The sequence below is a fragment of the Vitis riparia genome, chromosome 13 (genome assembly GCF_004353265.1).
Source record: "Vitis riparia cultivar Riparia Gloire de Montpellier isolate 1030 chromosome 13, EGFV_Vit.rip_1.0, whole genome shotgun sequence".
In the NCBI taxonomy this organism is placed as follows: domain Eukaryota; kingdom Viridiplantae; phylum Streptophyta; class Magnoliopsida; order Vitales; family Vitaceae; genus Vitis; species Vitis riparia.
The window spans coordinates 12,544,372-12,571,580 of record NC_048443.1 but is presented as its reverse complement, the minus strand read 5'-3'; the positions used below and the strand labels follow the sequence as shown (position 1 = coordinate 12,571,580).

Here is a 27,209-nt window from a genome sequence, read left to right as displayed (position 1 = left end):
CTCCACTCTTTCTCCTTTATTGTCATTCAAGTCCTCTTTAACTTCAAAATTCATATGCTTCTCGGTCTTTGACAAGGGACAAGGTCTAACTTTTAAGCATAACAAGGATCAAAGCAAGATCTCAAAATTTTGTTTTCATTTTAATATGGAGTAAGAACAAAGTATAGCGATCCTTAAGTTTAGCTCCCAAACTATACTCCATATTTTTGCCTTCCCACAAAGATGGAGATGGGAATGATATTTCTGAGTCGTTGGGAATCCATGATGTGCTGGTATTCTAATATTCCAAAATAAATAGTGAAATAAGACTAAAAAAACTTCAGTGCAAGACCTTTTGGAACTCATTCTTTTGATTTGAACAGTTCATAACCCTGAGTAAGATCTTTTATGGATTCCAGGCATCATAGTGAAAATATAACAGCAAAATTAATGAACTCACATTACACCTCCTCCAGCAGGACCTGCTGCTTTGAAAAGAGACATTGTAGTCATAGTGATGCCATTTGCAGCACCTCTCTGGTGTTGCTCCTGTTGGGGCAATATGAGTGACAAGTTATCATTTTGAAAATCAAATGAAAATTGGAATGATAGAAATGAACCTGGAGAAGCCCAGAAAAGAGTATTACCACAGCTCTATTTTGCAGAATAATCAAGCCAGTTCCAATGGACACCTAATCACATTGAAAATTTTTTACTAGTAGGAGAGACATTACTAATGATCATTTGATTTGCCTACCTACAAGAGAATATTCAAGTTGTAGATCAACTTACAGATAATACATTCTTCATTGCCGATGCACAATTCAATGCCAAAGAGAGGCTAAACCCAGAAAGCATGGCTATAAGAGGGTAAATTGCCAACAGAGGTATAGACAAAACCTACATATTGGTAATAGCATTGTATGCAGAAAAAATATAAATGAATATGCAAGAAGATATTAATTAGTTGAAAATAAAGAAAAGAGTTTATTGAATGTTCCAAGGTGTGGGAAACATACACCGGCAATGCGACAGATGATGATGGGCCCAAGAAGCTTCTCCAAATATGGATAGAGAAAAAGTTGGAATACCAAAACCCCAAAACCTAAAAATTTAATAGATGCCAGCAACTCAATGTCTTGAATACATATCAGATAATACACTATTCACACACATAAAAAAAATAAAGGTCTCTCTAGGTGCACCAATTCAACTATAAGATATTGTCAACATCTTAAAAGAAATGGTTAAGCTATATTTGGTTTCTAGAAGTACTAAGAAAAGAAAAAAAATTAAGAAAAATAATTTTCTCACCTTTGGTTTTACTATAAAAAATACAAAAGAAAAACAAATAAACTTAAAATTAGTAAGAAACTAATATATTTATGAATTACTTCTTTATATAGAAGACTTAAATAAGTTAAATGAGTTTCATGTAGGATATGAAAATAATTTATTGACATTAAATCTAATTTTTATTTTCTTTTATTTTTTCTATCCTATTTTTTTTCTCTATTTTTTTTTCTGCATTTTTCCTCAAACTTTCGAGGAACCAAACATAGTTTTAGAGTATCGTCTTGCACATTGCTATAAGCATCATCAAATGCGTACTTCTACAAGACTTACTTGAGACCAATTTTCTTCCAAATTCAGCATTGGGTTCCATGAGTACATAATGCTTGCATTGTCTCAATTTCTATTTCGGTTTAGTTTTATATCATTGTTATGTTTCTTCGTATAGAGATTCCTGTAAAGAAAACTTCTTTTTGAGTTCTTAAAGGAAACAGAATTCCTCATCCATAACAAACTAAGTTTGGTGACTCAATTATAAAACAAATAGGATGAACTGCCTTCAAGTGTTTTAAAAAGTCAGTGGAGATGTGTGTGTGAGAGAGAGAGAGAGAGGAAAACACCCGTCAGAGCAAGAAACGTGTTTTGCCTCTCTTGCATATGTTTACTTTCTTATTTCATTTTTGAGACAAATAATCTCCTAATTATGGATGCTTTGCTATCTTAGTCATGACTTTATCTCTCCAGCTGATCAGCCAATACAAAGGGTGTAAAAGATTAGGGAATCATTTCTGTTTTGCTTTCCCATTACAAAGGTGGATTCCTTTTCTGGTAGCTAAAATGTACTGGCTTTCAATTTAATTGTCAAGCTTCTGATCATGCAAAGCATAATAGAGTTCCTTATTCAAATAAAGGCTTAGCATCTTTATTACCATTCTTATACCTTCTTATTAATTCCACAATTCATTTTGTGGTACCATGGTTTATTACCTTGAGAAGAAAGGCAGGATGATGCTGCAAGCAGCAAGAATCAAAGTTGTAGGCACTTTCTAGGAGGCATAATTATAAAACCAAGATTATAAACTGATCCAGTTCCTATCATTCTAATCATTGATGATTTGAGTATTATTTTGAGCATAGTTATTATTGCGATTCTTCTTTCAATATGACATCTCAAACTTTGGAATTCATCACTCGATCTCATCCTAATATTGTGCATATGTATCCTTTTTAATATAGCAAGAGCACTATCATACTTATGATTTTAGCATCAAACTAACAACAAACAACTCACATCCCTCTCACTCTTCTTCCTCTTTTAGTTTTTTTTTTCTTCTTTAATTAAGCAATCTAGAATCAGAACCCATTTAGATATTCTCTCACGAGGAAAAAAGAAGCCCTTAAAAATCTATCTGATTGAAAGTTATTTGAGCATGAACATCAGCATTTCCATAGGCAAAGAAGGAACAAGCAAGAAATTCAGTCCATGAATGTGCTTCCCAAGCCTCATGGTAGGAATGCTGAATGAAATTCTTTCCGGCCAATTTTGATACCTTAAGCATGGATAACCAGATAATAGTATACCTGAGATTGCAAGAACTACACCTACATCATCCGTTGAATAGCTCAAACCCCCATATTTTCTAGGACTGACAGCCCATAATGAGAATATCTGCAGAAGAAAATTTTAGTTTCATATCAGATATAAGTAAATTAGATTAAGATTCAATGTCAATAAGCAGTAGTTAAGTGGGAGCCACAATTTGATATGGCCAAGTCTGTATTCATTGTTGGAATAATGGTGCCAATGACAGAAAAACATGTAGCCAAAGGAGGGGTTGGGTGGCAGAAATAACATCATGGCAGCTTGGCAGCCATGATATGGTGGTAGACAATGTGATGACAAAAGCGGTGATGATGGTGGTAGCAAAAAATCCAAAATCTGGTAGAGGATTTAGTCATACAAAAGAAATTGAGTTCTCCGCCATTGATTGAACAGCATGAGATTCTAAGGAATCAAGCTACCACACTACAATTGTCAAAGTAGATATAAACATAAACTATGTACACTGTTCAATTCAAATACCTTTCCAGAGTTGGTTAAAATTTTCACTCATTTTTTTTATCATTAAACATATAAAATTGAAAAGAATCAATTAAAAAAAATTCATTCCTCTTAGATATCAAACATGGAGATTATAATGAAGCTCTGCATTTATGTTCCCTGTTTATAAAAAGGACCAGAAAGTAACACTGGACAAAGTGTGTAATAAGAATGCATTTATTTATAAATGAAAGAAGGCTATCTTTGAGGAGATGAAGGCTCTAGAGAAGAACAACACATGGGAAAAGGTGAATTTGCTTGAAGGAAAGACGTCGATGGGGTGTAAATGGGTATTCATGGTAAAGTTTAATTCTAATGGATCTTTGGAACGACATAAAGTTAGGTTAGTGGCTAATGGTTTTACACAAACTTATATGATAGATTATCAAGAGACCTTTGCTCCAGTTGCCAAGTTGAATACAATCCAAGTACTACTTTCTATAGTTGTAAACTTGGAATGGTCCCTACACTAGTTAAATATTAAGAATACGTTTTTTAATGGAAATTTAAAAGAAGTCTTCATGGATGCTCTAGTGGGTTTTTCAGGAAAGCTTTGGAACCAAAGTATGCAACTTGAGGAAGTCTTTATATGGTCTAAAGCAGTCTTCCAGAACATGGTTCGAAAGATTTACAAGGTCAGTCAAAAATCAAGGCTAGAGTCGAGGACAAATGGATCATACAATGTTCATGAAGTATATTGGAGGAGGTAAGATAACCAATTTGATCGTGTATGTAGATGACATCATCCTTATTAGAAGTGATGAAGCCGAGATAACAAGATAGAAGAAACGCCTTGCAACTTAATTTGAGATTAAAGGCTTGGGGTCCCTACGATATTTTTTGGGAATAGAAGTCACAAGATCAAAAAAGGGAATCATAGTCACAAAGAAAGTATGTTAATTTATGTTAGAGAAACCAAGCAACTGAGGGTACAAACCAAGCAACACCCCAACAAATCCAAAACTCAAGTTTAGATAAACAACCGAGGGAATGCCAGTTGAAATTGGAAGGTACCAATGACTTGTAGGGAAGTTAATTTGCCTTCTGCACACAAGGCCCGACATAACATTTTCAATCAATGTTTATTGTTTTTTTTTATAAGTAAGCACAGAATTCATAGAAAAGAGGCAAAAAGCCACAGAGTATACAGGGGGTATACAAGGCTACTAAGGCCTCACAAGCAAACAGACCAAAAAACCCACCACCCCTTATCTGAAAGCTAACCACTCTAGAAATCCTATAAGGGAGTTCGGCTCCTCTCCCATATACAATTTAGCCCAACCCCACATGTTACATATAAAAGAATACTTAATTTTCTGAATAACTAACTCCCCCCCTCCCCCCCCCCTAAAAGCTAACCTATTCCTTTCCTTCCAAACCGTCCAAAAAATAAATAACGGAATGTAATTCCAAAGTTTTTTCCTTTTTTTCCCCACAAAGGAGCCTCCCCAACTAAATAAAACCTCATTTATAGTTTCAGGAAAGGCCCACTGAACCCCAAACAAACCAAAAACTAAGTCCCACAACACTCTAGCCATTGTACAATGAATAAGGATGTGATTTACATTTTCCTCTTCGCAAGCGCACAAAAAACAGCCATTGGGGAGCTGTCACCCTCTCTTTTAGAGTCTATCAAGAGTCATAATCTTCCCCCAAGTGGCTTCTCACACAAAGAACACAATTTTAGTTGGAAATCTCTCCACCAAAATTTTATTTTTCAGAAAAGCGACAGTCAAAGGCTTATCCAACAAGCTGTAAACTTCCTTAACTCTAAACTGCCCATTACCTCCTATCTTCCAAAAAACTGAATCTTCCTCCGAAGTTATAATGTGGCCCCTCAACTCATGAAGCAAGTTTCCTACCATATCCAATTCTCAATCGTTAAAATCCCTAATGAACCTCAAATTCCACCCTCCTCCAAAATTCTGGTCCCACATTTCTGCTATTATCACCTTCCTATGAGCTATCAAAGTAAAGAGGTGCGGGAAATTATGGGACAGCACTGTATCCCCACACCAATGATTAGTCCAGAACCTAATTTTATTGCATTTTCCCACTTTAAACACCAAAATTTCCCAACACCAGTCAGCTTCCTTCAAAATCTCCTTCCAAACGCACCCACAACCTTTTTTGTCCTCCAACCGCAATCCTCTTGTCCATACTTCGCCATAAGCACTTGCTTCCAAAGAGCGTCCTTGTCACAAGCAAATCTCCAAATCCATTTGCCAAGTAAAACTTTGTTCAAAAGTATTAACTTCCTTATTCCAAGCCTCCTTTCTCCTTATCCCCACAAACCACCTCCCATTTAACAAGGTGAGCTTTCCTTTCCAGATTTCCCCCTCCCCACAAGAAATCTCTTTGCAATTTTTCTAGCCTCCTTGCCATAGATTTGGGCATGCGAAAAAAGGACATTTGATACACTGGCATGCTTGCCATTGTGCTCTTAATTAGAGTGATTCTCCCGCCCTTTGAAATATATTGTCTTTTCCAAAGGGCAAGTCTCCTCCTCACTTTTTCTTCTACCCGTCCCACCCCGAAACGGCCTTATTTGGCACCCCTAATGGCAACCCCAAGTAGACTGCAGGCAACTGCCCCACTCTACACCCTAACTCCACAACCATCTCGTTCACCTCTTCACCTCCCCTACCGGAATGATATCGTTTTTGGCCAAATTAATTCTTAACCCAGATGCGGCTTCAAACCAAAACAGAATCCAACTCAAATGCGTTAAATGCTCCTTTTTTGCCTCACAAAAAAAAATTGTGTCATCGGCAAAGAGCAAGTGAGTAATGTGGACAACCCGCCCTCTACCACACTGAATATTACATCCCGAAATAAATCCCCGTTCCACAACCCTTCTGATTAAGACGCTTAACACTTCCATTCCCATAACAAAAAGATAGGGGGATAGAGAGTCCCCTTGGCGCAACCCCTTCGTGCTTGAGAAGAAACCAACTGGGACTCCGTTCACCATGACTGAGTACTTAGCTGTGGAAATACACCACCACATCCAACTCAGCCACTTTGGACCAAACCCCATTTTTTGCATGACCTTCATTAGGAACTGCCAATTAATGCTATCATACGCCTTCTCAATATCCAACTTGCAGATTAACCCTTTCTCACTTTTTGTTTGCCAAGCATCAATCACCTCATTAGCTATTAGAGATGCATATAAGATCTATCTTCCTTTTACAAACACGTTCTGATCGGGGGAGACCACTTTTCTTATCATTTTTTTGAGTCTATTGGCCAGAACCTTGGCCAATACAGCGCCTCCCCCCCAATAGACTGATGGGTCTAAAGTCCCCTAGATCCTCGGCCCCTCCTTTCTTAGGTAATAGTACCAAAAAAGTGTTATTGAGGCTTTTTAAGAAGACATTCTGCTCATAGAACTCCTTAAACATGTCAAATATCTCCTCCTTCGCAAAGTCCCAGCAATTTTACCAGAAGACCAACGTGAAGCCATCTGGACCTGGGGCTTTATCCCTGTTCAAATCCATCAAAGCAGCCTGCACCTCAGCCTCAGAGAAAGGGAGCTCCAGCATCCCCGCTTCTTGAAGGCTAATTTGGTTCAATTGCAGCCTTCTAATGTCCGTCTTCCAATCCGAGCTTTCTGAAAGCAACTGCTGATAGGCATTCACTACCCCTTCCCTAACTTCTTGCTCCCCTGATAGCCTCACCCCATTTATCTTGATTCTGTCCATGAAATTGGCTCTTCTATGGGTTGATGCTATACGGTGAAAGTAACCCATATTTCTATCTCCTTCTTTTAACCATAACCCCCTTGAAGCCTGTCTCCAATGGGTTTCTTCTAATTCCACCCACTTGGCATACCCCTCATTGGCTTCTTTTTTACAAGTTAATTCCTCCTCTGTCAAACTTCTCTCACCTTCCATACGGTCCCAATACTCTACTAGTTGGAAAGCTGCATCCTTATTGCATTCCAATCTCCCGAACACCTCATTATTCCAAACTTTCAATTTATGTTTCAACTCCTTCAGTTTTGCATTCAATTTAAAATTGGCGCTGCCTCTAGCCACCATCCCCTGCCACCAACTGCGGATTAGATCTTTAAACCCCTCGACTTTGAGCCACATGTTTTTTAATCTGAAAGGGGTAGGTCCTCTCCTTAGACCACCCCCCTCAAGTAAAACTGGGAAGTGATCCGAGGTCAGCCTAGGTAGCCTTCTCTGGACTACCTTACTGAACTGGTCAAGCCAGTAGGGAGATACCAGAAATCTGTCTAACCTAGCCCTTAACTGGTTATTAAGGCCTCCACTCCACGTGAAATCTCCCCCTTGCAACTGTAGGTCCACAAGACCTAGCTCATCCACAACCTGAGCAAACCTCCTCATAGCTGAGGTAATTCTCCCTTGTTTACTTCTTTCACTTTGAGATAGTATAATGTTAAAATCACCCCCTAGACACCAAGGTTCTTCCCAAATTCCTCTAATCGCCCCAATTTCTTCCCACAAACACTCTTTTTCTTGTCTAGTAAACGGGCCATAAACACCCGTAAACACCCAAACAACCCCATTTTCCACATTCCTGAATCTACAGGATATAGAAAACTGGCCCTCCTCCCATTCCAGCATTTCTAAAGATCTTTTGTCCCAGCAAATCAAAAGATCTCCTGTCGACCCACAAGCGTCCAAGGCCTTCCAATCTAAGTATCTTCCTGGCCCTAAACTTCTCACCACTCTATCAGACAAAACTCGAATTTTTGTCTCCTGAATGCAAAACAGATCCACCTTCTATTTCCTGACAACAGACTTGATCACTTTCCTTTTAACACTATCGTTCGCTCCCCTCACATTCCAACTCAACAACTTGATGTTCATTGGACAACCACTGACATACCCCTTTTGCCTTGGAGAGGACATTTCTTCTTACCTTCCCCCTCATAGTTAATTGAACATTCCAATCTCTTTAACTCTCTTTCAAATTTTGATTTTTCCAAGAGGCCTTTACTGTGGATCATTTTCCTCATTTTTCTAGTTTTAACCAAGAAACTCAATATATCCTTTTCCAACCCTTCAGTCGAAAATCCCAAAAATTGGCTGAACTTTGCTAGGCTAATCTCCTCCTAGTTTAGAGCCCTTTCCTCCCTTCCTTCTTGAAATTTAGGCCAAGTAGAATCCCTCTCCGAATACCTTACCAATGATATAGGGCCATTAAACTCAACCAATTCCCAGCATTCATTGCCAATTGCACTAGGTTCGGTTGCGTCTTGGAGCCTTGGCAAATTTCCTTTCTTGCAAGCCTCCCTTATCACCCCAGAATGGTAAAAAAACTCCCCCTCTGGAGTCTGGCCAAACAAAAACAAGATAGAATGAGAAGGAGACCCCGAATCCCTAAAACCCCTCGAGTTTGATAAAGGACCATACCTCGAAACTTCTTCCACTAGCGTGCTGTCTGTCAATGAAAGATGGAAGTCCACCTGCTGCTTTCTTCCAGCTTCCTTCTCCCGCAGACTAAGACACTTCATCTCAATATTGTCTTCCCCACATGGCATAGGTTGGGCTGAGGAGCAAACCTTCCCTAACGGGCCTTTATCAATAAACTGAATCTCTACCAGGCCCAGGTTGTCCCTTAATAAAGCTGGAAGCCCAATGGGCTGCACCCCAAAGTTCTTAAGGTGGGTTAGAGATGGTCCATTTCTAGCAGGCCTGAAACGCAGCCTAGTCACCACGTCTGAGACCTTTTCCTTTCCCTTAGAGCCCATCGGCCCAACCTCGGGCCCAACCCCACCATTTCCATCCCCTTTTAATATTATTCCCTCCAAAGGGCTTTGCAAAAGAGGCCCCCCAGCCCACTCCAAGCCCAACAAGTCCTCAGCAGATCCAGTCAAGGACGGCCTAGCTACCGCCCCACCCACTGAAGACCAAGTCGTTGACCCAAATTGAATCTAGCCCTCAGTCAAATCCCTACCCGCCCCGACCACCTGCCTTTCAGTCCTGTCAGCTGTTCGTGACAGCACCTCGAGCCTTGCATTAACCCGCTCCTCCACTTACAGGTCAGCGCGTGCACCTCCGTTACCCCTAACCTCTCCGCTGCAACGACCAAATGAGCCCCGGTAGTCCTCCGAGTTTTGCCTAAACAACGGCGATACCTCCCACCAAATGGGAAGGTAGTAAGATGACCCCTCGACTCCAATCTCCAACGAACTTGGCAAACCCTCCTCCTTTTGGTTTAACTAGGATCCTAGCCCATCGGAGATTCTCCATTCTTTCCGTCACTGGATCCATAGCTACAAAACCACCGCACTCATCCCTCACTCTTCTCAAAATGGACGGAACCTAAAGCGATATTGGCAAACCCATGATCCTCACCCATACCTCGTTTCTTATTTCCCTTTCTTCCAGACACCTGTACCTTGGACTCCATAACTCCAACCCTACTTGAATCCCTCCCACTGACCTCTTCCCGGAGGTGAGAACACTTATGGCTTCTTCCGCAAGTTCAAATTCTAAAAGGGCCTGACCCTCTTCCAGCCATGCCAAACCAATCTTTCCTTTCAACCCCCAAGAACTCGCCATTAGCCACCCCATCATCTCCAGATTCTCCCCTCCTGCTGCCTTAGGGCTCCATTTTCCAACTAAGCAATGCCCTAATCTACTCATATTTCTACTGATTTCCTTTCCTTCTACCTCCACTCTGACCGAAAGCCTGTCCTTGTTCCCCCATCTCTTCCCCATTTCAACATGCAACCTTTCAAGGGTCGTCTCTTCTTTTGTGTTCTTTTTGTCGAGGCTATCGATCAGATCTCGTACGACATCCGTCATAACTGACCATCCACCCCTTTCCCCTTGCCTTTTGGTATACAGATACTGTACCTCTTCTCCTCCGCATCAACGACCCTTAATCGAAGGAAGCAACCCGCCTTGTTGGTTTCACGTACCATGGAATAACTTCTCCCCTTCTCCTTCCAACCCTTCTCCCATTCGTCTTCTTTCCCGTTCTTAACGCACTAATTCAACCCCTCCAAAAAGAGCATAACACTTGCCAGCCCCAGACGGATCCCAGAAGACACCCCTCTCTTGCTTTCCACAATGAAGAATAGGGTTTTACCTCTCTACTCGACTCCACCCCAAATCAATTTCCTTTTCGTTTTCTTCGTCTCCCTGCATGTATTTCCCCCTCGTCACCATCGTCCTCGCCCTCGCCATCGCACTCTCTCTCTCGCTCTCGAAGAAAAGTGATCAAAGAAGTGTAGAAGTATTTACAGATGTAGACTAGGGAGGTTCAGTCACAATAAAAGATCAACTTTTGGTTATTGTGTCTTTCTCTGGACAATCTCGTTACATATGGAGAAGTGTAGAGGTAGAGTTCAGGGTTAAGGAAATGGAGTGTGTGAGATATTATGGTTGAAAAGAATTCTTGAAGAGCTTAAGTTAAATTTAGAACCTCTTATGAAATTGTTTTATGACAATAAGGTAGCAATTAGCATAACAAACAATCCTATTCAACACAATCGTGTCAAGCATGTTGAGATTAGTAGACATTTTATTAAAGAGAAACTTGAAAGTGGCATTATTTATATGTCATTCATCACCACATGACAATAGATAGAAAATGTTCTCACTAAGAGTCTTTCTAGACCAGGGTTCAAAACTCTAGTCAGCAATTTGGACATGATAAACATCTATGCGCCAACTTGAGGGGGAGTGTAGAAATATTAGGATTGTTTGTTAAAGTTTTTATTTTATTATCAAATAAATCTGAATTGATTATATTAATCAAATTTGGAATTTTAGATAAGGTTAAAGTTGTTAGGTCCTAGATTTGTAGTTTTTTTTGTTACACAATTAATATTCAAACCTTAGCCTATTTATTCCCATGTAATTTCATAATTGTTTAATAAAAATAATATCCCTTTTTCTTCTCTGTTCTGCATAGAAAGTAAATGCTTATAAGCCTGTCAGGGTAGAGGTGCTCAATGGGTCAGACCGCCCATTTTGGCTTGTGCCCTAGCACGACCCAAATACTGTAGTGAGATGGGTCAACACAATCCAAAGGAGCGGGTCATGTTGGGCCTAAGAAGACGCCCGATGTGCCACTGTGTCGGCCTACTATGCCGTAAGTTGTGTCAGTCCACCTTGTCGGCCCACTTGGCCCTTTCAAAATATTACTTTTTACTTTCTACTTTTTCATTTTTTATTACATGTCAAATGTTTATAAGACCCCTCTCAACAACTGTATAACAACTAATTCGAGGGGTAAAAAAGTAAATCAATAGTTATTTTTAGATTTTTCATGTCAAATGTTTATATTACCCCTCCTAACAACTATGTAATGATTAGTTTAAAGGATAAATAAGTAAATCACTCATTATTAATATTTTTATATTAAATATCAATAGTACCCCTCTCAGTAACTATATAACAACTAGTTTTAGGTGTAAAACAGTAAATGATTCACCAATAATTCTCTATAAATACCCCTCATTTTAATTCTTTCTCACACAAATCTCTATTCTCTCTAATATCTCTTCTACAATCTTCTTAGTTTAAATACTCTACAAGTCCTCCAATTCAAGGCTTTAAGTTATCTACCATCCACAAGTTTTGATTAGTTATAAGTTCTTTTGTGCTATCTACGAACTCTACAAGTGGTCATCATTACGATTCACAAGGTTGAGGTATTTACATTTAGTTATTTCATTTATTTATTTTAATTCTATAATTTCATTTAATTGTTCTCTTCCTTTTACCTTATTTTTTTTCTTCTAAAATTAAAAATGGATTTTCGTCACCTAGACCTTGAAAACCTTGACTTTAGTATTAATGAATGTAATGAATTTAATCCTTTTGAAGATGAGGAGATTCCCACCTCCTCTAGTGTCCCTCCCTCTAACCTTCCCCAACCTAATCCCATAGGTAAAAAACCTAGGGCCAGTAAACGCACATCTGTAGTATGAAATCACTTCACTATAATAAATAGATAAAATACAAAATGAGAGGTAGAAAATCTAGCAAAATATAAATATTGTAAAAAAAAAAACATATAGTTACAAAGCTAGTGGTGGCATAGGTCACCTTAGAAGACATGCTAAACAATGTACCAAAAAATATGGTGCATTAGACTCTAGGTAATCCCAAATAAGTCAAACTGAAATAGGATCTAGTACATCTTAAATGTCCCCTTTTAAATACAATTAAGAATTCATGAGAAAAAGGGTTAGTTGGAATAGTATCTAGTGTGAGCCTTCCATTGACATTTGGTGAAGATCCTAGAATTGTACATTTCATGCAAAAGTATGTCCAACTAGCATTTCATAGAATTCCTAGGACTACTCCTCATAATGATGTAATTAAATGCTACAAAAAGGAAAAACAATTAATAATTGAAGAGTTTAATAATCATAGTAGTATTGTAACTGTGACCCTAGATATATGGACTAATCAACGTAATGACCCTTTTACGTGTGTGACAGCACATTATACAGATTCAAATTGGAAATTAAATAAGAAAATATTAGGTTTTCGTGAAACATTTCATCCTCATGATGGACCTATCATATATGATTCTTTGACAAGTGTTTTTAAAGAATATGGCATACAAAGCAAAAGTTTTAGTATTACCTTTAATAATGCTTTAAACAATAAAAGTGTCATAAATTTATTTATAAGAACAATTAGAGAAGGTCCACTAAGTGAAATATTTCATGTGAGATGTGTTTGTCATATAATTAATTTAATAGTAGAAGATGGTTTAAAATTAATATCACCCTCATTGGAGGCTATTCGGTCTACTTTACGATTTCTTGATTCATCTAGCAAATTACAAGAATTTTATGCTTTATGTAAATCAATAGGTTTGAAGAAGAGAAAATTCCATCATGATGTCATTCATCATTGGAATTCTACCTACCTAATGTTAAAATCTTGTGTAGGATATCATAACGTACTATCAGATTATGTCAATAGTAAGACAGGTGAAATTAAAATAACTTCGAATGATTGGGTCAAAGGTTTTTCTTTTTTAAAATTCTTGAAGGTTTTTTATGATACTACTAACATGTATTCTGTTATATATACTCTTACATCTTGTATAACACTTAGATGTATTTGCAACATGAGTGATGTGTTTCAATAATATCAGGAATATCCCCCTTTTAGTGAAATATGTGTACAAATGGATTTTATTTTATTTTTTTGAAATATTGGAAAAATATTCCACCACTTTATTGTTTAGCTACTTGTATGGATCCAAGGGTTAAGGTTGAAGGTTGAAGATGTAGAAAACATTTTAAATTTCACAGCTACTTGTATGAACCAACCATCCGAACCAGAGGGTAAGATATACAAACAATTAAACAACTTATATAAATATTATGAGAATAAATATGGTAGTGCCTCTTCAAGTACTATAACTTCATCTACATTTGGAAATGATTCATTCTTTATGCAATTAGCTAAGGGACAACGACAAGTTGGTCCTTCAAGTAGGTGTGATCTTTCAAAATATCTAGATACTGATTATTGTTCATACCTATCCCTTAATGAAGTAAAAAAATTTGATATTATGAAGTGGTGGAAATCTCATGAATCCACTTGTCCTGTGCTATCTAAAATGGCACGCGATCTACTAACCTCATTGATGTCTACTGTACCATTGGAATATGTTTTTTCTATAGTTGCAAATATAATAGGAGATAACTCTTGCAGCAAAGATGCTAGAAGCTTTGATATGTTTGAAGGATTAGGAAGATGGATGCATAAGACTCCGAACTTTGGAAGATGAACTTAAAAAAGACCTCGAGAAATTGGATCTCAACACAAACAATGATGTTCAAGAGATTGATGATGATTGAAGATGAAGAATGAAGATGAAAAAAGAAGAATGAAGATCGAATAAGAAGACAAAAATGAATATGATAATTGAATATGTTGTTCGTTTCTTTTAAATCTATTAAATGTAGCTAATTTTTAAAGGTTGAGTAATGCATATGATTGATAGTTGGGTGGGCGCCAACCTAGTTGGGATGTACTCAAACTATAGTGATGCGATTCTCACCTTTATTTTCTTCCTATTTTTTTTCATGTAATTTGTTGAAATATTGAATAAAAGAATTATTTTTTTATATTCCATTATTTTAAATTTATTGTTATTTTAATTAAAAAGAAAAACCAATTGAAATATAATTTTTTTACTATTTTTTTAAAAATTAATATTTCTATAAATTTACAATTACAAACTCGATAAATATAAATATATGAAAATAAAAATTCTGATTATTAGAGGTGTTTAAAGAAATTTCATTTCATAATAAAAAAATTTAAGACAAAATGACTTAAAAAATTAAATTTAAGCCCGGCACGACACGACACAACATAGTCTGGCCGTGTTGGGCCACCTATTAGTATGCATGGGCCGGCCCATCCCAGCCCGATTTTAAAGTGGGCCATGCTGGCCCGACACGTTGGCCCGTTATGGCCCGGTAAACAGTGGACACCTCTGTGTCAGGGTTCACCAAACAGTCACAGTAAGCAAATGAAAATAGCCCAAGCTCACTTCACAAGCTCGGACTAACAAGAAGTTAAACAATGAAGCCTGCAAAGCTGTGGACTGTACTGCACAATATAGTAAACACAAGCTTGTTTGATTCCTCAACCTGTATGGGTTGTAGGGCAGCATACACAGAGCAACTCTCAGCTAAATTTGCAGAAAAAGGAAAAGCATCTATGGATGGATGTGTGCAAACATTTAGATTATAACGAGCCCAAATAGGGTCACATAAGCATGAAAATATAGAAACAAGAAAAGTAGATGGTGAAAGGTCCTCCCAACCCAAACTATTTAGTCATATAGACCAGGTTCAATTGAGTGAAATTATCCAAGAAAAGAGTAACATGCAAATCAACCAAAGGAGTATTCCAACAGCAGTAGCAGCTCCACCAATCCCTCATTCCACAACATTTTCTAGTTAGGCCAGAGGGAGAGTTTTCGCATCAAAAAGAAAAAAAAAAGTCTAATATTCTATTTATTCAGTAATTGTTTGTATGCATGCGGACAACATAAACAATCAAGCAATGGGCTCCAAACTAGAGATTTATTTTGTGAATCCATTATCAATCAGAAACTGTAGATTAAGAAATGTTCCAGAATCTGAAGCTAAGTGAGAGACATACCTCCGAGTAAGCCATATCATGAAGTGAGAAAACACAGTAAACAATGATAGAAGACATCAAGGGCCAATTCTTTATGAGGCTTTTTTTAGAAGTTGGTTTGTTTGCCTCAATTTCGTTTACTGTTTCTTCTGCATTAAACCCACAGAATGGAGCTTCCAAAGCATTGTAAGATTTTTTTCTTAATTTGTCGTTTTCATTGTGTGTGTGCAGCGTTTCCTGCGTTAGGCCAGAGATTTGGATATCAAATGCAGTAAATAGGCATCAATAGCATAAAGAAGTGATTCCATGAACATGCAACTATATATACAACAGAAATATTCAGGAAATTTGGATACAGATTGACAAAAAGAAAAGGGTTACAGTGCAACTTCGTAAAATTCAAGAATCAAAGAATTTCAAAGTGATGCATTGGCATAAAGATAATAATAATAAGAAGAATATGCATTGATTGTCATTAACATATTCTGTTGTGCTTAACCAGAAAAAGAACTTAGAAGCTACATAAGAAGAATAAGAACAGCCTATATTTTACAGGTTGGTAGTCAAGAAATCTGAAAGAAGATAATATACAACAGTTTCATTTTAGTAAGACTAAAAATCTTAATGTGCCAAGCAAAATTCCAAACCCCGATCTAAGTTACAGGGGAAGACTAAAAATGATGAAACAATGGCTACATAGCGCTTGAAGATGAATGTTTAACACAATGTTGAGCTATGTGGACTGGAAAGGCAAAGAAGTGGTTACATTCACAAACCAAAATAATATATCACCCTAAAACAGGGAATATAACTGGATGACAAGATGGAGAGCACCAATTAATATCATTTTTGTTCAGGAATTACATCATAATTAATAAAAATTAAGAAGGTACATTGTGATAAAACTGGAGTAAAAGATCTAGATTCATTTACTGTTAGGATGCATACAAATCAGAGCAAAAGGTTATATGAGAAGTAGGAGAGTAAAGTCCTAGCTGAAAGCATCATGCATGGTTGCATATCTGCTTTCTGCCCTTCTGGTGAATAGAATGCTCAAAATCATGGTCAGTGTTCTAATACAGTCTTCATGCCAAATGAAGCCCCAAAAGCTTCTTAAAAACTCTCAGGTCATTTCAATAATGTATTTGAATGATGTTCTTTTTCCAGTATGGAAATTTACATCCATCCTGACAAGTGAGGAGAATACTACTTAAATCAAGTTCTGTTGGTAATACATGAAGTGACCAAGGAACTGAACTGATTGAGAAACCTACCTGAAGCCAGCAACAGGCAATAGTTATCCCAAACGCATAAACAGATGTGCAAAGGCAGGGCAAGAAGTATGGGAATCTGCATCAAAGATTCATGTTCTGTAACATCAAATACACCAAAATCCAAAGAGCAAGAGAAAAAAAAATGATACCATCATCTAAGGAGGCAAAGATCTATTTACCTTCCAAATATAGATTCTTTGGAGAATATATTCGGATACTTTTCAGCAGGCTGAATTAATAAAATCATCCAGGAATATCAAACCATTAGTTATGTTATCAAATTTACTGAAAGGAAAACAAAAACAGAGAAAGTACTTGAGAGACACAAAAGAAGCAAACTTCAGAGACACAAGGAGGGGTAGCAGCAACTTCTAATTGGTGGTACAGACAAATATGGACATTTCATTAGTACCTTCTTATCTACCTCTTAGGAAACCTTTTAGCTACAATTCTCACAAAAAACACATTTTTTTGGCCATTGATTAGTGTGTTTAAGGTGCTTATGGCTTATCTATTGCCTAAGTATGTTGTTATTCCCTCACTTTTTGTATTTGAACTGTTTTCTTGTTATTGTCAGGTTTTTGGAGCTATTTTGGGTGGAAATATTTATGAATCAGGTACCATGGGAGGAGCCAAGAAGGTTGGAGGGAGAAGGACTTGAAGAATTGATAAAAAAAGTGATGGAATTTGGAGTTGGTGGGATGTGCAAAAGCAAGGCATACACACACTTAAGCCAATGCAAGAATTTTGGATAATTGAGCACAATGAGTGAACACAGAGGAACACAAGACTTTGTGTATGTAAAGGCTTTGGCATCCAAAAACCCAATGCATATAGCCTACGCATGGAATCTGCGAAGGTAACATCACCACACTCTTTTCACATTACACATCCACATTCAAGTTCTACATATAAACTCAAGCTCAGCAACCCTGCACATGTCTCAAGCATAAGAGCATGTGCACATGACTGTGTAGCTCCCTTCAGCATTCTTTAGTCTGTACACATCCTGAAGTCTAGTCAAAGCCATATACAAACATATTAGTTCTTTAACAAGTCATTTTATTTAGGCACAAGGCCCAAATAGCTGACACATGGAATTGATTGATTAATTGAATTTTGGGGATTTTTCTCTTCAAATTGTCTCGAATGCAAACTAAGTAGATTCATTAAATTCTTAAAGCTAGATTTGATGAGATCAAATAGTTGTATTGTGTGAATAATTGGAAGATGATTTAAGATGAATTGAATATGTGGTTTAAATTGATCTTTTGGATTAGATAATCTAATTTGAAGAGAAATTAGATCTAGACCTAAAACTAAATCAATTGGTTTAAATGATAGTTTAGATTTTCAATTTAACTTAATGAAAAATAGATCTCAATATTTATTTATCATAGAGATTGTTTTCTAGAAAATCCCAAGTCTGAGAGTTTCTTTTCCTTATTAATTTCCTTTTACTTTACATTTTATTGTTCCTCTCAATTTGAAATCATTGTTATTTTGGATTTTACAACGGATGAAGACAGTTGAAAGAAGAAGAACCCAGGCGAATTATTTCTTCTAGGGAGATATAATTGAAGCTCAGAAGAAGAAATTTTCTATGTCAGATGAAGACATTTCTGAGTTGATGGATCTGTTACAACATGAAGCTTCAAAGTCTAAGCAGCCAACTTCCAAATCTAGCCCTAGGAAGTCAAAGGTGCAAATGATTGTGGACTTTTTCGAGAAAAGGAAGGAAAGGGTAAAGGTGTTGAATTTAAAGAGGGAGGATGCATACAAAGAGCAAACCAGTAGGTAAGATAAGGAAAAAGCTACTAAAATACAAGTCTTAGAATTTAAACAGCAAAAGGAGCCGATAAGCAAAGATTTGGGAAATTCTCAGAAGTCAGAATATAGAAGGAAAATGACCTGAAGTCCTCGAGACAACTGATTCTGAAGCCCAAGAACAGCAGGTTATGGAACTGGAAAGCACAAAAATAAGTAGGAATAGAAGAGGTGCATATAAGTTCGAACTCTGAAAAAGAGTCCATTCAGCAGTCTAGAGGAGACCTCTACCTCCTCCTGATCTTTCCTTAATGCCCATACAGGTGAGAGATCAAAATGTGGGATGTATATGCTGATGCTAGGAAATGGCTTGTGGTGGTTGAACAACCAAATGAGGAAGAGAAAGTTGAAGAACCTGAACAGAAATCAGAGGATTCATCAAACCAGCCTTCCTCACCCTCCATTAGCTCTGAAGGCAGTGAGGACCCATATGAAGACAAATATGTATCATCCGAGGAGGTGCTGAAGCTGATCCACCAGAATATGAGGAGCCTGACATCCCAGAGTTTATCTTACCTGGATCTCAAGATTCCATTCCGCCCTTAAAGTCCTTACGTTTTATCCTAAATATGAATGAGCTTAAAACAGAGTTCCAGGACAGGGTGGTCATGAAGGCAAGCCTCAATATTGAAGATTTGATGAAGAATCAAAGGGCAGCAAGTGGAGCTCAGTAACTTATCTACTATTCAAGTAAGGAGGCCTTACAGTTGCTTGACCTTGCTTATCCTGGACTGGCAGGAGCTTTTTAACCAAGATATGGTAATCATCAGAGACCTAGGAGGGAAGAGGTTCATGACTGAAGTGGATAGAAGAAGCTATGAGTTGACCACAAAAGACATTGCCTTTGTTAAGCCTATTCCATTCCAGATTTTCCAGATGCAGACAGGAGGCCAAGAGTCAAGCCTTACAGCATGAGGTAGGTGGCATATAATTTTGTTCCCCAGCTACTACAAAGGATGGAGGCCAAGTCAGAAATATATAATGAATTTCAACTTGCCTGAATGTGGCTCCAACACCTATTCCTCACCCATAACTTCTACCCATATGGCTCCAGCAAGGTCAGAAAGGAGACGAGCTTAAGGCTATTGCACCACATGCTCAAAGGAGAACATCTCACCTTCCCCAAGGTGATCTTTGAAGCTATGGTTTAGCTGCATGACTGTATACACGAGAGGGCCTCAAATAGATGCTTGGATCTAAAGTTGCCATTTTCAAGACTGATCACTCAGCTGCTAATCATGTGGGAACACCCTGTCTTTGAGCCAGATGAGGAATATTGCTCTACAGAAGATGGTGGTCCAGATGCATCTGGATATGAAGCTTATTTTAAGGAGATGCAACAAAAGAGAGAGGTGGGAGTGAAACAACAGATGACAACCATGGACTATCTAGTCATAGCAAATTTTAGATCACATATTGGAGCATCAGATGAGGATACTGAAAAAAAAAACGAAGGGTCAGATTGTGAACTGGAATGCTCCATTATGGGGTAAATTTTCATATTTTCTTTTAGTTTTAGTGGACTGAGTCTATTTACTCTTCTTATTCCCAATTTTCTATTTTGGAGACAATGCAAAAAGCTGGTGGGGAGTGGAAAGACTGAAGAAGGTCAGTCCAGTTTCTTTTTGTTTATTTTGTTAGTCTAGCTTTTGTTTACTTATATTTCTCTTTCAGTTCCAGTTCGTTTTAATCATTAGTCAGCTTATTTTCTGTGTGTTCACTATGTTTTGAGTCAGTTTTCAGTTGTTAGTAGAGTTGAATCAGTTTCAGCTAGCTTGACCTTGTAGTCGGTAGTAAGAAGAGTCTTGAGGGAGGATCAAACTCTTAACTTTGGGCCTCCTGCCCTCATTGGTAAGTGTAGTCCCAGTTATCTCATTAGCAACTTCTATTTCCTTATAAAATGAGGCTGAATAGGGCTGAATGAGGAGTAAGGGATAGTTCTTGAACATCTGAGGACCTGTTTGGGAATGTTTTCAAAATCAGTTATCGAAAACAGTTTTTAAGAACAGTTTTAAAAAATAATTCTATGATGTTTTTAAAAAAGCTTTGTTTGAAAACTTGGAATGTTTTTAACTTATTTTCTATATTTCCAAATATTTCACAAAAATAGATTTTATTTTTTTTGAAACAACACAAGAAAATAAATTAAAATAATTAAAAAATATTTTACAAAATACCCTGTTTTTAGAACAAGTTCTCAAAATACCCTGTTTTTTTTGGTCTGGAAAACAGTTTTCTTAAAAAAGTTTCTAAACAGACTCTAAGAGTTCTTGAAATCCAATGGTTCTACCATTCTTCCTTACACGCACTGTGTAGTCTACTCCATCGTTCTAAACTACTAAGTTAGACTTTTATCAGGTGGGAAAGACTTCAAATAAGCTGTCATTAGTTTTAGGAATAAGAAATAATCAGCCACTTGGATCCTAACCGAGTGTCAAGGCATCTTCTCCATAGGCAAGAGTTGTAGTTCTCCTCCAAAGGGGAGAATCTGAAGTGTGCAGCTAGGTGGTCTGCTCTTATTCTTTTGAGGCTTGGTAGTAAGAAAATCAAGAAAAATGAGAAAAGTCGAAAAGAAAGAAAAGAAAGAAAAGGAAAAGAAAAGAAAGAAATAAAAAAAGCAACAAAATAAAGCTTCAAGTACCAAAGTTAATTATCAACTAAGCAACATTAAAGCTAGGGAGTAATCCAAATTAACAGGAGAGAGGTACAGAAGACCTTGAAGGTGCTCTAGGCCAAGCAAGAAAATTTGAACGCCCTCCTAAGCTTAGTTTTATGAGCTAAAAGAGGTGTCTAAGGGGTAAATTAGCACCAACACATATTAAAAGGAAAAGTAACCATTACCAGGTTTTGAAACTATACATCTATTTTTGCTGCCATGAAATTGAGCTAGTTTGTTCTAAGGATTTATCTTAGTTTGAGCCCTTTTCTTGTTGTTTTGCGTTTAGTTGTTGAGGGACTAGCAACAAGCTGGTGGGGGATGGTGACAAGGACCCAAACTCAGCACTCTAATGGGCCTTATTGAGCTCACTTAAGTGTGTTTGAGGTGCTTATGACTTATCCATTGAGAGTCTGTTTTTAGTGCCTTAGTTTTTGTGTTTGAATTGTTTCCTTGTTAATTTCAGGTTTTGGGAGCTATTTTTGGTGAAAATATTTATGACTGAGGTACCATGGGAGCTTCCAAGAAGGTCAGAAGGAGAAGGAATAGAAGAATTGATGCAAAAATGAAGGAATTTGGAGTTGGTGGACTGCACAAAAGCTCTACATTTGCATACACACACACACTCACTCACTCACTTAAGCCTGCACAAGGATTTTAGGTAAGCACAAGGGAGTGCACACAGAGGAACCCAAGACGTTGCATATGCAGAGGCTTTTGCATACAAATCCCCAATGCATATGGCCTAGGCACACCACTTCCTGCACATGGACTCTGCTCAAAGCAACATCAGCACACTCTCTGCCCATTAAACCGTCATACTCAAGTTTTGCACATAAACTCAAGCTCAGCAATCATGCGCACAAGTCCTCTACGAAGCAAGCTAACACAAGTCTATGCATATGTCTGCACAACTCACTTAAGCATTCCTCTATGCATAACTTCAAGTCCTATCAAAGCCACTCACAAGTCTGTGTACGCAGACATATAAATTCTTTGGTCATTAATACACTCCCAGGGCATTGAGATTTAAGCTCACATGTGGCAAGGGACACCTTTTCTGCACTCCAAGGCAGCATCTCCATGTGGCATTTGGATTCCAAAAATAGTTATACTGGCATCAATGACAGACAGCTAGTTATCTATTCTGGTCATTGAGGAGAGTCAAGATCTAATATGGAGAGAATTCTCATCATTGAGAATGAAACATCTTTTGGATCATCTTCTATCATCAATTGTTCAACACTGCCATTACTTCTACCTTCAGCGTTGAGGACTTTCAGTTTTGTTTTGTTTCTTCATTTTGTTTTGAATATGAGATTTGGGTTGTAAGAAACAATTTCAATGTCTTGTTTACTTCTGTATTTGAAAGCAATTTTAATTTTCTGTTTCTAATCTTTTAGGACGGTTCATTACAGTTTTTCCAGTTTTAATTCTTTGTGAAATTCCATGTCTCTTTTCTTTTATTTACTATTTTGTTACTCCTTTTAATTTAAACATAAGTAGCTAAATCCCTTAAGGCACCAAAGGTTGGGTTAAGCTAAGGCAAACCATTCCTTAGATAAGTCCTCCAATGGTTTACTTGCTTATGTTAAGTTCAGGAGAATCCTAATTGGGGCAAATGCTTGTTGCACTGGTTGTGAGAGCCAAAAGTTAAGCAACCTTAGGAGCATTCCCTTAGAGTGGAACAGAATCAAGGTCTGAATCAAAGGCCAAAAGCACCGGTTCAGTGTCATTGTTTCTCCCCCAACCTTAGGCCAAATGCATCTTCTTGAGGAGGAGGGTCTGAGCTGAGGGTGATTTAATTTATAGATCTCTACTTTTGGTGTCTGATTTTCTTATTATTATTTGTTTTTAAAATTTCACCAAACTGGTTTTCAAGAATTTCCATAAATTTCCAAAACTGCCTCTATCTGCAAGCCATACATCTTGAATCACCTATTTCCCATATTCACCTCATGTATTACATCAAAGGTTCTTCAGACCTGAACACATGATCTGAGCACAAGCAGTCTTTTCTTATTCTTCTTTTTTACATTGCGCATCTTTACTTAAAATCCTCACAAACACTGAAGACGGGTCATGAAGAGCTGGCAAGTTTGAACCTTACAAGGCAAGTCATAAAGGAGACATGAACAACAAAAAAAAAAAATGGTTTTTCTCTTGGTTTTTGCTACATTCCCATATATGTAGTCAATCTAGTCATGTGTTAGGAAAGATGTTAAGGTTGGTCCAGCACCCAACAACTTAAGCTTTTTGGTCAATTAGTTATATAACATGATACCGAATTCATTATCTAGTAGCCTAAGATTTTAGCTCAATTAGGAGATTAACAAAAAACTTACTTTCACGTTTTCTACTTTTTATTTGTTTGTGTTTCCTGCATTTCTTCTCCCACTTCTATGCTTCATCTTACCAGACTAACAGTACCATTCATTTTGTGAATACTACCTTTGAGAAAATAATGTGATTTTTACTTACTGCTGCTGTTAGTTAATATTTCCAGCAGCTGCTAATTTCCAATATTTTAACTTTTTGTAGGAACCATATTTCTTGCATAAGAAAGAAGGAAAAAGAAGTACCTGGGCAAGGAAACCTCCCAATGCTGGTCCAATGATCAATCCTACGCCCCATGCTGTATTAATCTAAAATAAAATTAAAACTATCAGTGATGGATTTATGGTGGTGCTCAACACTTCTATGAACTCTTGATGAACATAAAGATACAGTGCTCACTGTTGACAGTCCTAAAGCTTGGTATTCTTCACGGAAAATTTCAGTTGCATATGCCTGATTAGGGAAGAAACTTGATCATGTTTGATAGGGAAATACATACAGAAAAAAAAAAAAACCAATAAATTGAACCATAAGTCCAAGCATCTTAAGGCATTAATATAATGATCTAATGATCGTCCAAAAAGTCATAAGCGATAAAACAATACCATTATTGGTCCAATTAAAGTACTCAGACTTCCAAGAAGAAACCTTGAAGAGATGGCCATCCAGTAGTTTAAACTAAGGCCAAAAAGGGTGTTGAAAATAACCCTGAACCAAATAATCAGTATTTCTATGAGAAAATAGGTATATGACAATTGCAGAAAAATTCGAATTGAGATTTGTAGTTGAATGAAGGTTACTAACACTGAGGCAGTGCCTACTAATATAACAGGTTTTCGACCATATCGATCAGCCACCACTCCCCATAAAACAGATGTCAATGCTCGTCCAAACATATACGAAGCCCCTTCATATTAGAAAGGGGATTATCAAGACCATTTCAGTGCAACTAAAAGGAGAATATTAATGGACATATACATTTAACATAGAAAAGATGTAAAGAAAATATATCACCTGCATAACCTGCATAGTAGCCAATGTCTTTCTCGGTTTTTGCTATATTGAAGTCCCTTATCTGCAGGTAGAAAGATTTATTTTAAAAGAAAGAAAGTAGAAATCCTACTCATTATATAGGGTGAATGTTGAATAACTTGAATCAATGGTTAGAAGGAAGAAGAGAAATAGGAATGTTACTTGATAAGAGTTCAACATAATATCTAACAAAATGGAAATATTGTTTAAGCATTGCTTGCACACATGGTCTAAAATCTCAACAATATGAACATCTTGATCATCAACCTATGTGAAGATGGGAATCTATAGGAGATTTCAATTTTCAGCAAAGTAAGGTATTGTCAAAAAATTTGTTTTTGTGTCTAGAACACATGTTATCACTATGTTACGGGAGAACTTCCAACCTTTCGGCATGGGGTGGCAGACAAAGCTTGGCGACCTTGTCATTATGTATGCATGCTTGCCAAGGAAACTTTGTTTTCAAAATTGTTGGTTTGAATTTGTTAAAGCAATTAGTCATCATACTTGAATGATAATGTCTTCTGTCTCTCCTAGCAATGATTGTGCAGGAAGAATGTAGTTGAATTTGGCTTCCCTGAACGATAATGCGCATGAATTAAGACACTTAGCACATGCTAAGTTCTTTTCTTACCTTAAGAAAGAACCTTCTATTTTTCCCATGATTCAAAATACCACTAGAATATAAGCAAACACAAGTGTGTTAGGGAACTCATGTTCTTAAAATTGTTGAGAATAAAACAAGGTGAAGAGGACGGGTATGAAAAATTCTCATGTCCATAATCTTGTCTAAATTTATTATTGGTAGAAGAGTGAGAATTAATCTATATAACTGATAGCAGGTCGGGATGGGAGTGATCGTCCCAAACCCGTCCAGTTGTCATTCTTGTAAAGTCTCATTACTTGTATCTCAACGTCATAGACATGTAGTTGATCTCATGGATATTACTAAATGATTTAGATTTCATCACACATTTAAACCGTGAGCATTAAAAGTTCCATATGGTGCAATATGAATAATAAGACATTAATTTAATTCTTCTTTTCATGAAAGTTCTCGATTGGAAAACAAATGTGAAGTGAAGCAACTCCAAATACATACAAAGCTGACTCGTTACAACTTACAACATCATCCATGTCAGATAATAATTAGGAATTTCCAATGAGAATGCAGTACTCACCATGAAATAAAGGTACGGAAAAAGAGATGATATGGGCAGCGCTGAAAATGGAAAGCAAACTCCATTACCCAACAAATTATCAAATTCCGAAATGCATTTAGTTTAAAATTTCAAAAAAAATAAAAAAAAATCTAACCCCTATTTGTGTAGCCAATTTTTTGTCTTTATTTTTTTAAAATTAGAAAATAAGTAGGAGAATATATTTGGATATTTAGGTTGAAGTTTTTTGGTTTTCATTTTCTATTTTTATTTTTTAAGAATAGTTTCTATTTAATTTTTTTTTTCTACATTTTCCATTTTCTAAAAATACCCTTATTAATTATATATTTATTAAAAATTTATTAAAATGTTAAAATAACTAATAAAAAATAAAATAAAAATTTAATGAACAAATATAGTTTAATTATTTAATTATTTTTTATGCAAAAAAAGAGGGGGTACCAAACAAAAGAATACAATTTATGAACTCCTTTGTTAATTATATACATATTTTTTTATTTTACTATTAAAATAATTCATAGAAAAAAGAAAATAAAAATTAATCTACAAATACAATTTTATTATTTTCATCATTTTTCAAGTAAAAAATTTTAGTACCAAATAAGGTTTCCTAATTTTCATTTTTTTTAATATAATTTTCAATATTTTTAATCAAAATTTCATTTTAAAAAATTGAAAATTTTTTCCAAACCAAATCCAATCTAATTCATTCAAATTATTTTCATGTTATTTACTACTAACTGCAAATACATATGAAAATAACATAATAGTGAGCTCCTACCATTGATGAAGGCTCAATGGAAGGAAGGTGGTGGTATGAAAGTATTGTAGTGTAATAATAGTAGTAAGAGAGAGTGTAGTTACCATTGCAGAGCACCACAATCCACACAAAAAACAGTTGTCTAACTGGTAAACCTCTCTGTGTGTCTTTAAGATGCTCCACTCTACATCCTGGGCATCCCCCATGGTAATCCTTCTTCAACAACACCTCTCTCTGCTCCTCCTCCATTTCCCTGTAAACAAAGTAGCTGTTGAAGGTGCAAACTTCAATGTTTAAAAGTAGATTTTTAAGTAGGAGACAAAATAAATTAAAACGTGGAGCCATTGGTTGAAATGACTACATGGTGTGCATTGATCAACAACATTACGCATCTTGAAAAAATAGAAAAGGACAAAGTGCATGGCTCCAGCTCGTGCTTCTGGAGAGAGAGGGTGGTCGTGATGATGAGGACGCGCACGAGACCCGGCTATCGGAAGAGCGGGGCCTCGAAGATTATGAGGACACAGCTCACACTGTAGTCGCATCTCGCTACACATCCATGTTCCCAAGGTCCTCTTGTTGAACGGGCACCATCATAAATGACATAATGACAAGCATAGGCTCCAATATATTGGCAATCGTATGCATCAAGG

The 27,209-nt window shown here is 36.9% G+C and overlaps 2 protein-coding genes across 2 annotated transcripts in view; both read right to left on the bottom strand.

Annotated features, from left to right (window-relative positions):
* LOC117927907 (protein ZINC INDUCED FACILITATOR-LIKE 1-like) overlaps positions 1 to 26,835 on the bottom strand; it is a 29,985-nt gene extending 3,150 nt beyond the window's left edge. Inside the window, exons 1-15 of the mRNA XM_034847632.1 lie at positions 26,661 to 26,835; positions 25,797 to 25,837; positions 24,598 to 24,658; positions 24,388 to 24,490; positions 24,189 to 24,291; positions 23,983 to 24,036; positions 23,829 to 23,891; positions 16,943 to 16,992; positions 16,764 to 16,839; positions 15,511 to 15,726; positions 2,854 to 2,941; positions 999 to 1,084; positions 772 to 879; positions 627 to 671; positions 440 to 528 (exon numbers count right to left, since the gene is read on the bottom strand). Of these exons, the coding sequence (XP_034703523.1) occupies positions 440 to 528; positions 627 to 671; positions 772 to 879; positions 999 to 1,084; positions 2,854 to 2,941; positions 15,511 to 15,726; positions 16,764 to 16,839; positions 16,943 to 16,992; positions 23,829 to 23,891; positions 23,983 to 24,036; positions 24,189 to 24,291; positions 24,388 to 24,490; positions 24,598 to 24,658; positions 25,797 to 25,837; positions 26,661 to 26,805 (1,328 nt within the window). The 5' untranslated portion in view covers positions 26,806 to 26,835. The remainder of the gene's footprint in view (positions 1 to 439; positions 529 to 626; positions 672 to 771; positions 880 to 998; positions 1,085 to 2,853; positions 2,942 to 15,510; positions 15,727 to 16,763; positions 16,840 to 16,942; positions 16,993 to 23,828; positions 23,892 to 23,982; positions 24,037 to 24,188; positions 24,292 to 24,387; positions 24,491 to 24,597; positions 24,659 to 25,796; positions 25,838 to 26,660) is intronic.
* Positions 26,836 to 27,043: 208 nt separating this feature from the next.
* LOC117928327 (putative UPF0481 protein At3g02645) overlaps positions 27,044 to 27,209 on the bottom strand; it is an 892-nt gene continuing 726 nt past the window's right edge. The window contains exon 2 of the mRNA XM_034848228.1: positions 27,044 to 27,131. Within this exon, the coding sequence (XP_034704119.1) occupies positions 27,044 to 27,131 (88 nt within the window). The remainder of the gene's footprint in view (positions 27,132 to 27,209) is intronic.